The sequence below is a fragment of the Mustela nigripes genome, chromosome 13 (assembly GCF_022355385.1).
Source record: "Mustela nigripes isolate SB6536 chromosome 13, MUSNIG.SB6536, whole genome shotgun sequence".
NCBI lineage: Eukaryota > Metazoa > Chordata > Mammalia > Carnivora > Mustelidae > Mustela > Mustela nigripes.
In genome coordinates, this window is record NC_081569.1 from 127,905,927 (window position 1) to 127,920,503 (window position 14,577).

Genomic DNA, 14,577 nt, shown 5'->3' on the forward strand with positions numbered 1-14,577 from the left:
GTAATAAAGACTGTATATGAAAAACCCATTTCTATTGCCAAGTTGAATAAAAGTGTTGAGAGTGAACATCCCTTTTTCCTGACCATAGAGGAAAAGCTCTCAGTTTTTCCTCATTTAGGATGATATTACCTGTAAGAGAATGTACTTATTCTTAGGAGATGCATGCCAAAGGGTTTGGGGATAAAGGTGTGCAACTTGCTTTCAAACGGTTCAACTTAACAACAATAAAGTCCATGTGTGTGTGTGCATGCGTGCACGCATTTATAGTAAAGGGGACAGAAGGGGAGAGGAAGGGACAGAGAAAACAAATATAACAAAATGTTAGTAACTGTTGACATTTTTTAGCAAAAACTCCATAATGTAATACCAGTCCATATTCAAATCTGTTCAAATGTCCCAAGAATAGCTTTGCAGTTTTCCCCAACTGAAACAGAATCCAATCAAGCTTTTACTCTGTGCATTCGCTATGTCTCGTCCAGCTCTTCTCATCTATTTTATTACTTTTTTCTTTAAAACCTTGACATTTTGAAGAGTCTAGGCCAGTTGTCCTGTAGAACATCTTGCCTTCTAGATTTTTCTCTTTCCTTATGTTATTTAACTTGTCCTCTATCGCCTGTATTTCTTATGAACTGGAAGCTAGGTCTGACTTGATCAGGTAACTGGGGAAGCACCTGATGTCAGACTGTCCTTCTAAAAATGACACTAGTGACTATGGCAAGACTTCTCCATTATAAAGTTACACTTTTTCTCTTACAGTTGCTAAGTAATCTGTAGGTCTGGCCTCTTTCACTATACTTTGATACAAACATACTTTGATTCCACAAAATTTTTAAAGATTGAGAGGGCATACAAAGGGAGGTGGGGCAATGCTACTTCTCACTGGAGAATGAATATAAATAAAGCAGCAATCAAGAGTTAAAGCAGAATGGCATCAAGACATAAAATAAAATTTTATGCAATAAATAAAAACATCCATCATATAGAAGACGAGGCTGTTAAGCGGACAGTAACCTAGAAATAAAATTAATAAACTTAATTAAAAATGAACTTAATAACTCACTTTACGAATGCAAAATGTGAGGCTCAAGATGCTTAATTTATGTTGTTCAGGCCAAGATAACTGGACGTTGTTCTTTTTTTTTTTTTTTTTAAGATTTTATTTATTTATCAGAGTGGGGTGGGGGGAGAGCGAGCACAGGCAGACAGAATGTCAGGCAGAGGCAGAGGGAGAAGCAGGCTCCCAGCTGAGCAAGAAGCCGAATGTGGGACTCGATCCAGGACGCTGGGATCATGACCTGAGCCGAAGGCAGCTGCTCAACCAACTGAGCCAAAAGCACTTTACGTGAGCTTCATCATTTCATTGTCCTGACAACTTTACGAAAATAGGTTATACTTACTCTCCCCATTTTTTTGGCTAGTTAGAAAACAGAGAGGGAAGTTGAATGGCGTGTCCAGGAGGTACAGCAAGCAACTGAGGGAGCTGGGAGAGGAGCCTGGGGAAGCTGACCCAAGAATCTCCTTAACCCCTCCAACCCTACCACCTCCTACGTCACGTCACTTGTGGTTATAGAGTCCCAGCTAGTTAGTTATCAAGTTACCTGAGAGCGCATGCCCTCTCTATTTCCAACACACGGAGTGAGCTGATAGTTTCTGGCCACAGGGTGAGGGGGGCTTCACGGGGCTCTCTATTTTGTGCAGGCAGCTGCTAATTACCTGCGATAATGAGAGATGAATGCTGCAAGGAAGATCCACCAGAGTGGCACGCAAGCCCCCTCCCCGACAAAACTGAATAAAGCGCTTGGCCTTGGGGTAGAAATATCATATTGCTTTTGCAGTAGATTTGCCTTCTTAATTATGTTTTGTCAAGATTGCTATTAAAGCCAGTTGCTATTCGAATCTATTTACCCCAAGGACAGTGCGAAACCACCACTAGCAGAAATGCTTCACATGAATGTGCCTCTGTAAGAAAGGAGAGGGGATGGTCGCAGCACTTCTCTGCCCCTTTCTTTCAATCCTGCATCCCAGGTCTTGGTCTGTACCTTACCGACTTCCCGTGTTAATTACTTTAACCTTGCCCTCAGCCGCCTCCTTTGTCTCTCATCACCATAGAAACCCACTCTGACTTAAGAACTGTCTTTCTTGACAGTTTCTGTGACCCAGCCCTCTATTTAAGTCCTCCTTCAGCTCCGAATCACCTGCTGAATTAAATCTAAGCTCCTTGATCTTGGCTTCCGGGACCTTCTCTAATTTGCTCCTCTTTTATTCTCTTTTTAGAAATAATACATTCCTAGAGCAGAGGTTAAAGCAGATCAATGCCAACCAAAATATTAACTGTAATAGCTATATATATATATATACACAGTGCTTTAGAGTTGAGTAAAACATATTCACCTACATTACCCCAATTAAGTCCCCCAAATCCCTCGATGATATATATACAGCAGGCAACATGATCAGCATTTTAAGTTTGATAAAATTGGGGCCCAGAAAAGTTAAGTGTCTTGACTGAGGAGGAGAACAAAGGCAAAAGACATGTAGATAAAATTAAATTTCCTCACAATTTGCAGCCCTCTGATAAATTCTTGAGACAGACAGAGCATGGCACTCCTCCAGGAACTCACAACTGTCTCACCGTTAATGCTTTGCTAGAGGCAAAAGGCAACTTTAGCTTGGCTATAGCCAGACCTCCAGGATCCCTAAATCTTCTTTAACATATGAAAATCTCTTTGGAACTTTCCTCTATCTCTAACCTCCCAACTTGAAAGTATATAATCAATCACTCACAATCACAGGGACCCTCTTTCTGCCGGCAGGTCCTGTTCTGCTTTTATTAAACCTTTTTGCACCGAAAACATCTCAAGAATTCTTCCATGACCCTTCTTCGAAGACTCCTGGTCCATATCACGTCACTGACCATGATAACAGAGTCTACTGGTGAAGCTATAGCTTGAATTTATATCTTCAGACTCCTAGATCATGCTTGTTAAACTATACGATGTGACTGATAATCCTGCCTTTACCCAAATAAGGTGGGTTCCTCCCCTCCACCCACCCACCCCTGCTTTTGGCTTATATCCTGTAGCAGACAGGATTCTAAGTCCTATCCCAAGATCTCCTTCTTGCCCAGCATTTACATACGTGCCCTACATTAATCCCTGGGGTGTTAATATGTCATTATAGGGCAAAGTTGACTTTAAGATGAAGAGAGGTTCTGGATGGGCCTGACTTAATCAATGAGCCCTTTAAAAGCAGAGAGTCTTCTCAGTCTGGAGGCAGGAAGAGAAAGTCAGAGGAGATGTGCCCAGCAAATATCCACAATGGAAAGGGGTGGAGAGTGGCCAGCAGGAAGTAAGCGTGGCCCCTACTGATGGCACTCTACAAAACAGGGACTTCAACCCTACAACCGTAAGCAAGCAAATTCCCAATAACAAAAAAGGGCTCGGAGATGGACTGTGCCAGCCTCCGACCCACAGGAATATGAGCTAATAAATGGGTGTTGTTTTAAGCCACTAAGTTCGCAGTAATTTGTTACCTGACAATAGAAAATTAATTCATTTTCCATTTCCTTTCTAACAGCAGGGCAGTAGGAACAAGACCCAGCTTTTTAAATTGTCATATAGTAAAACTGAGTTTTTTGGTATACAGTTCTAGGAATTTCAACACATGTCTAAAAGGCATGTAACCACCATCACAATCAAGATACAGAACAATTCCATCATCGCCAAACACTTCTTGTGGCTGTCACATCTGCCCCCACCGTTAATCTCTGGTAACCACTGACCTGTTCTCTGTCACTGAAATTTTATCATTTCAAGAATGTCATAAATGCAGCTGACCCTTGAACATGGGTTTGACCCATGAGGTCCACTTACAGGTGGATTTCAATTAAAATAGGTGTACTATTTTAAGACAGTACAGTACTGTAAGTGTATTATCTCTTGTGATTTTTAAAATATTTACTTATTTGTTTGTCAAAGAGAGCACAAGCAGGGGGAGCAGTAGACAGAGGGAGAAGCAGGCTCCCTCCCTGCTGAACAGGGAGCCTGATGTGGGGCTCAGGGTTTGATTCTAGGACACTGGGATCATGACCTGAGCCAAAGGCTTAACAGACTGAGCCACCCAGGCATCCATCCCTCTTATGATTTTCTTAATAACTTTTTTTGGGGGACACCTGGGTGTTAGGAGACTGCCTTCAGCTCAGGTTATGATCCCAGGGTCCTGGGATCAAGCCCCCCATGGGACTCCCTGCTCAGCGGGAAGCCTGCTTCTCCCTCTCTCACTCCCTCCTTCTCCCCCCAACCCTTGTGTTCCTTCTCTGGCTGTGTCTCTGTCAAATAAATAAATAAAACCTTTTTTAAAAAATAACATTTTCTTTTCTCTAGCTTACCACATTGTAAGTTTTAAGTTACTTTATTTCACAAGAAGTTACAGTAATTACGTTTTTTGGGAGTCAAAGTTATACAAGGATCTGTGACTGCACGGAGGATCAATGTCTCTTAATGCCTGCATTGCTCGAGGACCAATGTAATATATAATCTTTTGAGACTGGCTTCTTTCACTCAGCATAATGGCTCTCAAATCATCTAAGTTGTGTGTATTGATAGTTCCTAGGATGGCAGATTTTTAAAACTCTTTATCTAGAGATTTAAAAACCAGAAAAAAATAGGGCCACCTGGCTGGTTCAGGTGGTAGAGCATGCAACTCTTGATCTCAGCGCTGTGAGTTCAAGCCTCACACTGGGTGTAGACCTTACTTGAAAAAGAAAAAAAAAAAAACCCTAGAAAAAAGTACCAAGTATAAAAGGATATTGACAGTAGAAGGGATCTTTGATATTATCTTGTCCCACTCTACGCTTTTACAGATAAGGCGTCTATATCCAGTGAGGGTAGAGGACTTGCCCAAGATTGTTCAGGCACAGGAGATAAGAGATATTCAATCTTCTTTGCAGTGAAGTAAACCATTAAAACCTATAAAGTGTGATAAATGTTAAGACTGGGAGAAAAACAAGCATTATTAGAGCACAGAAAATAAATATCGTATAAACTCCTTTCCATTGTTAATGATAGAGAATTAACTTAAGCCAACTTAAAGCCAACAAAATAATTCATTGGCTCACTTAATTTAAAAAATTCAGGATGACTAAATAAATAAATAAATAAAAATTTAAAAATTCAGTATAGTACAGTCTTCACGCACTGCTGCATCCAAGAACTCCCAAGATGTTGTCAGAGGTCTCAACATCTCTCAAGTCTATTATCCTTCTCTTTACCCTTTCGGACTCCGTCTTTCTTGCATAGTGGCTTCATTCTTTCCTGTCACAGGCTCTTGCTGTCTTCCAGGATATATAAATATTGGTAACTCAAGCGTACAATCGTATAGTTTCTGACCCAAACGAAAGACAGATGCATTGTCTTCATTAATTCCATTGGTCAAACCTACGGCCATTACTTTTCAATCTCCTTCACTGGTTTCTCATCTCACCAATCTTCCCTTGAACTGCTTCTCCCCTGTAACTATACTCACTCCCCAGGTGATCTCATTCAATTTATATACCATCTAACCCCAAAGGTCTCCAACCCAAACCTTTCCCCCCACATTTCAAACTTGTATATACAACTGCATACGTAATATCCTTAAAGGTTGTCTTTGTCTAACAACCATTTCAAATGTAACATGTTCAAAACTAAACTCCTGATCTTTTCCAAAAACATGACCCTCTTGCAATTTTCCCATCTTAGTAAATGGTAACTCTATCCCTCTAATTTCTCTGACAAAAACCCTTGGGGATATCCTTGATTATTCTCTTTCATACTTCACATCAATTCTATCATTAAAATTTGTTAGTTCTACCTTCAAAATGGATCCAGATTCCAATCTCTTCTTACTACCTCTAATACTACCTCCCTCCCTAAACCATCAGCATCTATCCCCTGAATTACCACAAAAACCACCCAGCTGGTTTCCTTCTTTCCTTCCTTCCTTCTTGGAGTCCATTTTCAACACAGCAGTCACAAGGATCTTTTTAAAACAAATCAGATCGTGTGTCTTCTCTGTTCAAAATCTCCAGTGTGATTTCTATATACTACCAAACAGTGATCTCCAATATATAACAATAAGTGGGACGCCTGGGTGGCTCAGTGGTTAAGCCTTTGCCTTCAGCTCAGGTCATGATCTCAGAGTCCTAGGATCGAGCCCAATGTCAGGCTCTCTGCTCAGCAGGGAGCCTGCTTGCCCCTCTCTCTCTGCCTGCCTCTCTGCCTACTTGTGATCTCTGTCAAATAAATAAATAAAATCTTTTAAAAATTAAAAATAAATAAAAGATATCATAATAAGTGAAAAAAGGAGGGTGAAGAGAAGTGTGTACAGTATCTACCATTTGTCTAGGAAAGAGAAGCATACAAATATATATGTATTTGTGTATATTTTTAAGTGAAAGAATAAACCATAAAAATTTTTTTAAAGATTATCTATAAGGAGAGGAAGGGGAAATGACAGAAGGGTCAGGGAAAGAATCTAGACTTCCTTAAATGTACTATCTGTTTGGTAAATTTTGGCTTTGAAACCATGAAACTGTTTCACAAAACAACTTTTTTTAAAGCAATGTCTAAGAATTCAAAGGAAAAAGAAATAAACCTGACCAGCAAATTAGTGGCATTATCCCACAGAGAGGAACTATTCCAAGTCACTGTATTTATTTATTTTTTAAAAATCTCTTTATCCAACGTGGGGCTCAGACTTACAATCCTGAGATCAAGAGCTGAATGCTCTACCAACTGAGCCAATCAGGTGCACCTCTCCCTAAGTCACTTTAGAGCAGTGCAATTTGACTATATACGCCTAAAGAAATATACTCTAAGGGCAAAAAGAATTGCCAAAAAAAAAAGAAAAGCAGAAACTATTATCATTAAGCATATGTTTAGTAATCATTTCAGTAATGTTATTCTGAAAGATTTTATATATACAGTAGGATAAAGCAATTATATTAATTAATTATGATAATTAATAGTTATTTCCATATGTAATTATGTTAAAGTCATTAGGTACCAAGATTTTCAGAAGAGATATGTATATAAAATCAAAATTAAGTAAAGTCTGTGTAATCCTAAATTTGCATTGAAAATACTAATATAAATTCATGATGCATTTTCTAAAAAAATGTGTGTAAATCTAAAGTTTTTAGATCTGTAGTCCAAAAAAGGCTTACAAACAATAATCAACACAATAACAATAAACATTTGTAGCATCCAAATCGTTTTCTTTAAATATCCCTTTCCCACTTAAAGGAGTGCTCCTTGGAGAAATGACTGATTCCAAGTCTGGAGTAGAAACAATACGAGATGAACCTACAACATCTTGTCACCAGAAATTGAGTCATCCTGGGTAGGGGATGCTGCTTCTGCTGCTCAAAGTAGTGTGGTTGGTTTGTGAACATTCCAAGAGCTGTACACTTACAGTGTATGCACCTTTCCGTATGTGTGCTACACTGCAACTAAAAGTTTGTATCTACGCTTTATCATGGAACATGTCAAATGTGTTAGTGTGACGAATTATCCACACAATGGATAATCTCCCCATTATGTAGCTTCAACAGTGATCAAAACCAGCTGTTCTCTTTTCGTCTACCCACTTCCCTGTCTCCAGGATTTATAAGCAGATTTCATTTATCCTACCAGTTCATCAGAGATTATGCTTAACCCATAAGCTATGTAAAACACATAATATAAAACACGTACATACATAAAAACAAAACATAATACCCAGAAGTGTTGTAAAGGTAACTTACCCAGATCACACAATACCTCCCCAGGAGAGAGTTTTGGGGGTGGGTTGTGGAGTTAGGGGACAGCGTTTAAAGAAAAGTTTCGAGTGTGAATGTTTTTAGAGCGTTCCCAAACTCTCCATTCGACAGTCTCACGATTTCCTGTTGTTTTAAAACCCAGTCACCCTTTTATTTAACGTTGTTCTTCCCGATTCTCTTGGACTGGAGATCCCTACAATCCGGGAATGAGACTGAGTGGGGAATAAAATAAGCATCTTAAAAGGCATCTCACCTTCGTTATTTTGCCTAGGGAACGCCCTATTTTGTCACACTATACGAGGGATGCATCTGCCTTTCTTAACTGAACCCTTATCTCATAACCGCTCAGTCTGATGAAAACAGAATCGAAGCGTACTCTTGTCCAAAGAACTACAAATCCCAGAAGGCCTTTCGGCCGAGGCGCCTGCGCATCGCGGACTTCTTCCTTTCCCCTCCTCATCAAGGGGAAAGACCCGCCCCGCGGTGCTGTCGCTCGCGCTGGAAGAAGCGGAAGAAGATGGCGCTCACCAGGTGGGTTGTTGATGGGGGTCCTCGATACGGAAGGGTCTGGGAGCACCCACTTTTTTCATTTCTCTGCCCACTGTCTCCGGGCACTGACCTGGCTCGGGACACAGAGCAACGTGGGCCGCGACTACGGCTAGGCACTCCTGCCGGCCTCCGGGGCGACTAGGCCTCACCGAAGCTGGGGTCTTTCCTGAGCTGTTTCCCGGGTTGAGTTCGTTCTCTCACTAGGGCCGAAAGCCTCGGCGTGGTGAATAGTCCTCCTGCCTCAGATGCCAAGGAGCCGCACGTGGTTTTCGCTGGAGCATCATGGGGTTGTGGAGAGCGCTCCGTCCGGTCCACGGCTCAGGCGGACACGGCGGGGGTGTGGAGGGCAGTGGTTTATTTGGGCGAAGTGAAGCGGCGGGAGCCGACTGCCCGGCTTACCGCCGAGTGTCTGCCGAACTCTCGCCTGTGCCCCGGAACAAGGATTCCTGACAAAGGCGGCGGGGAGGGGGGCGCACTGAACAGAGATCTTTAAATTAGTCGCGGTGGTGACCACTATCTACTAATGCGCCGCTGCTCCCTACTTTAACTTTGGACCTTAGAATTTCTTCCGTAGATAGAACCACTTCAGATTTTTGCTGTTCCCAGTTGCCTTGGTAACCGCATGTAAAGTGGTCCCCGCCTTTGAGAAAAAGATGTTTAACTGGGAGATCCCGAAGGGTTACGTAACTCCTACTAGTCCGCGACCTTGTTGCCCCATCTAAGTAGAAAAACTTTACCAGCGAATGCAAGCAGGAAAAGTTGAGTTGTCAGGGGTGGTTGTAAAGAAAGTAATCGTTTTAGGACATGAGCTTGAGCTCCCTAAACACGCTTGATTCTCTTCACACTTGTGTTTCCTGGCTGATGACAGTTATGAGTCCCACAAAATGTTTAATTCAGAAAAGTCTTGGGGGAATTCATTTTGGGTGCCTTGCTCAATCCTAGGGATTGTGTGTATACAAAAAAAGAAATCCAACAGTCTTTGCAGGGAAGATGGGGTACAAGGCATACAGATATGAAATAAAGAATAGCACAGAATACTCACAGTGTAATACTAAGCTTAAGTGCAAAAGAATTAGATTAGATCAATTGAATGGCTGGGGCAGCTGGGTGGCTAAGTTGGTTATGCATCTGCCTTCGGCTCTGGTCCTGGGATTGAGGTTGGGCTCCCTGTTTAAGTGGAGGGTCTGTTTCTCCCGCTCCCTCTGCCTCTCTCTCTTCCTCTCTCTCAAATAAATGAAATCTTTTAGAAAACTAAGTTGAATGGACTAGGGAGGTTGCTTTAGTAAATGTTACAAGCAGCAAGCATTTGAGTGCAAAAATTACCAGAGTTAAGAGGAAAGGTATTGTGGAAAAGGTGGAATTTGAAAAGGACACGGGAAAAATAACAGAGATGATGTGGGTATTGTGTGCTTAAAATTGCAGTGGCAGAGTGCAGCGTTTAAATGACTACCCTTGGGAACGACATAGTTTTCTGATTTCGTTGAGTTCTGGTTGATTTGATTCCAAGTGAAATGTTACTTATCTCTAAGATCTACCAAGGATTAGTTAACAGCAGGGACTTGACATACTGATGTGTTACAGTACTGGTGTCACCAGTTATTGTTACAAAAGATTTAAAGTCATACTGATTTAGGTCTCTAAATTCAAGTGTATTTGGGGTTATATATCTAATTATATCACCTGCGTTTAATATGCTTTATTTGGTGAAGGGGAAAGGGTAGACTAAGATGCCTCAGCAGTGGCCCTGTTGATGTTTTGGACTGGATAATTCATTCTGGAATGGGGCTGTCCTATGTATAGTAAGATATTTAGCAGCATCTTTGGCCTCTATCCATTAGATGCCAGTGGCAGCCCCACCCCCACCCCCTTTCCATTCTCTATCACCAAGTCTTGACAATCATAAAGTTTCCAGAAGTTGTCAAATACCTACATTGTAGTTATTTTACCCCCCAGCTGAGATCCACTGAGGTAGACTTTCTGCTTGCGTGTATAGCCTACAGCCCACTGTGTACTCCTTGCCCCAACCCTGCACCACAGGAATGTGCCTCTTTGTGGGAATGTCATCCTTTACAAGGAACAGCACAGTTAAGACCCTCTGGAAGGCTAGAGTATGTTCAGACCCTAATCCAGGCCAAATTACCTGTTTATTGGATTGTCTGAACTCTTTGCTTTTGTCGGCTGCCTACCTTTTGATCATACTAGTAACCAGTTCTTCCAGCAGAACGTAAAGAAAAGAGAAAATAAGTGAATACTTGGGCTTCTTTGTAACCGTCTTTGTATCCCTCCTATGTATTTGGATATATGCAGTGTACTGAATATAACTGTGATAGAAGCTCAGAACTTTTGACTCCATTCATCCATCCATTCATTCGTCATTCAGTTAGTATTTGTCCAACGTCTACCATGTGCCAAACACTATTCTAGTGCTGGTTTTACAGTATTAAATCAGTCAAGCAAACTCCTTTATTTTCAAAGAGCTTAGATTTTAGGAGACAGACTATATATATAGGTGTGTGTGTGTGTAAACAAATCAATAATACAATTTCAAGGCACCTGGGTGCCTCAGTCAGTTAAGTGGCTGCCTTCTGTTCAGGTCATTATCCCAGGGTCCTAGGATTGAGTCCCGCATCAGGCTCCTTGCACAGATAGAAGCCTGCTTCTCCCTCTGCCTGCCACTCCCCTCCTTGTGGTTTTTTTCTCTCTCTTCCTGACAAATAAATAAATAAAATCTTAAAACAAACAAACAAACAAACCAACCACGATTTCAGATAGTAATTACTAGGAATAAGGTAAAGATAAAAGGACAGAGTGACTGGAATGTGTGGGGTGGAGTACTGTTTTGGATGAGGTGGTCAGAAAACAGCTGGGGGCAGGTATAATTGAGAAGAGACATGAATACCAAGAAGGAAAGACTAAAAGATCTAGGATGGGGGCCCCTGGCTGGCTTAGTCAGTAGAGCACGTGAGTGTTGATCTTGGGGTTGTAAGTTCAAGCCCCATATTGGGTTTAGAGATTACTCATTAAAATCTTTAAAAATGACTGAATGAACAAGATGGGATTGGGACAGGGAAGAACCATAAGAGACTCCTAATCTCACAAAGCAAACTGAGGGTTGCTGGGGCTGGGGGGTAGGGAGAGGGTGGTTAGGTTATGGACATTGGGGAGGGTATTTGCTATGATAAATGCTGTCAAATGTGTAAGCCTGATGATTCACAGACCTGTACCCCTAGGGCAAATAATACATTACATGTTAATAAAAATAATTTTTTAAAAATAATACATAAAATGAATGATTGAATGAACTGGGGAAAAGTTCATTAAAAAGTTATATAAAAGCAATATAGGAAAGAATGTTCTTTTTAAAAAATATTGTATTTATTTATGTGACAGAGAGAGCACAAGCAGGCAGAGCGGCAGGCAGAGGGAAAGGGAGAAGCAGGCTCTCCACTGAGCAGGGAGCCTGATGCAGGGCTCAATCCGAGGACCCTAGGATCATGACCTGAGCCAAAGGCAACAGCTTAACTGACTGAGCCACCCAGTCACCCCAGGAAAGAATGTTCTTAAATAAATAGAATATTTTATGGCAGATGCAAGAGCAAATGTGAAGATCTTGAGATGGTTGAAGGCCATTGTAGTGACACAAAGATGGTGAATGCAAAGGGTAGCATGAATTTAGTTCTCCTACAAACATTTAAGCAGCCCTTGCTGTGAGCTAGACAATGCCTGGAGAGTTAGGTCCTGCAAGTGGCTCAGTCTAGTGAGAAAAAGAAGGGTAAATGAATAGATGATTCTGATAGAGTAAGGTGGATGTTTTAGTAGTGGTACGTAGGGAGTCTTGTAGGAGCATGGGTGGGGGCAACTAACCCAAGTTGGGGGAGCTCTGAATAATCAAATATGTATTGAACGGTATTTAGACACTGTGCCAAGGGGTTCATAGATTTTCTCATTTAGTACTTAGAGCAACTCTGTGAGGTAGGTAGTCTTTCGATCTGTCTCTATAGATTAGAGACAGGTTCAGAGAGGTAGGTAACTTATTTGGGTTACTACCTGGCATAGGTAGGATTTGAACTCTGGGCTCTTAACCATCACAGTACTCAACTCTAGATCGGATTAGATCCCTCTTATATATGTTGTCACTAGCACTTTGTACTTTTCCTTCATCATTTAATAGAATTTGTAATTACGGATTTGTATGAGGGATTGTCTCTCCTCTACAAAACTGAAACCCGTCTTTCTCAGTTTATAGTCTCATTGCCTACCTAGCATAGTACCTGCACCCAGCTGATCAATATTTTGAATAAATAAGTTCTGTTGTTTACTCAGATACGCTTACTAGCCAAGAATCACGAAGAAACCTTAACTTTCCCATTAAATGTATTCATTTATTGGGATCCTTTTATGGTACTTTGGGGTATCGCTAATAATATTTATCATACTACAAAGTTGCAAAGAATTGTTTGGTAGAAAGGCTACTTTGATTAAAGAATAACAAACTACATCTTTAGAATTTCTGCTTTGAATCTTTGACCTCTTAACTGTTAAATTGCCTTCTAAACTAGATACTTTTGGGAAAACACACTTAAATATGCAACTTGTATTTTCCTTTATCCATCTCTTTGTTACATTCAGTGCTGATCCTTATTTTTTTTGTATTGACACTAAAATGTTAAAAGTAAGAAGCTTAAAAGTAAACCAGTTAAAAATAAGGACTCTGAAAATAGTAAAGACACTAAGGCAACCATATACTGGGGAGTTATCCCTTGGGTAATTGAGGATGCTTCCTTGCTTGTTATAGGAAAGAAAATGTCAAAGTATACTCAGTAGTTTATCTGTTACATGAATTATCTATTAATTCTTTTATTCTGGGCACCTAGTCAAACATTTTTTATTGTATGTCTCCGATACTTATTTCTTACCAGACAAAATAAAATGACTGATATTTCATACTGCCATAAATCATTGAAATGTTTGACCTTCTGCTCAAGGGAAAAGGTATTATGGTAAAAGTCTCTGATGGCCAAATTACAATGATCAAATGTAAGAATTTTTTTTTAATTCTGACTTTTATCATCTTTGCTTATAGCTTTTTACCTGCACCTACTCAGCTATCTCAGGACCAGCTTGAGGCTGAAGAAAAGGCAAGATCCCAGAGATCACGACAGACCTCACTGGTCTCCTCCCGAAGAGAACCTCCCCCGTACGGGTACCGGAAGGGCTGGATACCTCGGTTATTAGAGGTAAGTAATTGTGCTGACCCTTGTAGAATAAATTTAAACCCTAGAACTTCTGCATATGAATGCCAGTATGCTAGAAATCCTGGTTGTGAGTTCGTAAGACATATACTCCCCTTAGGGCATTGATCTTTTTCTTCTTGCTTATTATCACTGCTTTGTGATCACAAGATTATTGTACCTGCTTATGTGTCTTCTTATGTCCAACTATTAAACTTGTACAAAAGAAACTAACATATCCTCTATAAATACAGCAATTACCGCATATGGAAAATAATGGGAGGAGAAAAGGGAAGAACACATTTATGTTCAGGTGCCTTTCCCTCCCTTCTCCTTGAATGCACAATGCTACTTAACCCTGCAGAGACAGCCTTCCTCTGGGGAAAACTCCAGCAGCATATCTTTTTCTGATTTCCTTCCCATTAAATATAGTGGCAAAAGCACTGGCAAGAAGCTTAAAAGAATAAATTAAAATAAGTGTTTTGCGTCATACCTATGCTGCTTACTATTTGTGGATCCTGGGCAGATCCTGACCTCTCTTCATCTGTTTTCTTGTCTTCAGTTTGAGAATGTTTATATAGGTCTAATATATGGATTAGATACATTTTTAAGAAGGTATAAGAGAATTTGATGGTTGGTTTGGAGGCAGTGAGGGAGAAAGAAGAAAATTGGAAAAATCTTTTTAAATCTCTAGCTTGTTCCCAGAAAACAAACTTCTTTGGCAGTACCTGTCCTCTCAGTTACTCTTTATACTGTACTGCTGTTCAGTACTTATTCCTTTCCCTGATTCCAGGGCAGAATTCCCATGCTTGACCACCGTTTTCATTCAGGAAGAAAAGCAAATATTTGAGACTTAACTATTTTGCTTCCCCAAGACCACGTCCTCTTTGATCAAGCCTTTTTCTTCTCCATCTCTCAATATTCCTTCTGACTCCTGCAAATTTTCTCCCTCCACTTCCCAAGGAATGTCCCTGCCCTATTAAAATTCTCTGTTCTTGG

The 14,577-nt window shown here is 40.7% G+C and overlaps 1 protein-coding gene across 1 annotated transcript in view; it reads left to right on the forward strand.

Annotated features, from left to right (window-relative positions):
• Positions 1-8,258: 8,258 nt before the first annotated feature.
• SNW1 (SNW domain containing 1) overlaps positions 8,259-14,577 on the forward strand; it is a 48,101-nt gene continuing 41,782 nt past the window's right edge. The window contains exons 1-2 of the mRNA XM_059373635.1: positions 8,259-8,329; positions 13,431-13,584. Of these exons, the coding sequence (XP_059229618.1) occupies positions 8,316-8,329; positions 13,431-13,584 (168 nt within the window). The 5' untranslated portion in view covers positions 8,259-8,315. The remainder of the gene's footprint in view (positions 8,330-13,430; positions 13,585-14,577) is intronic.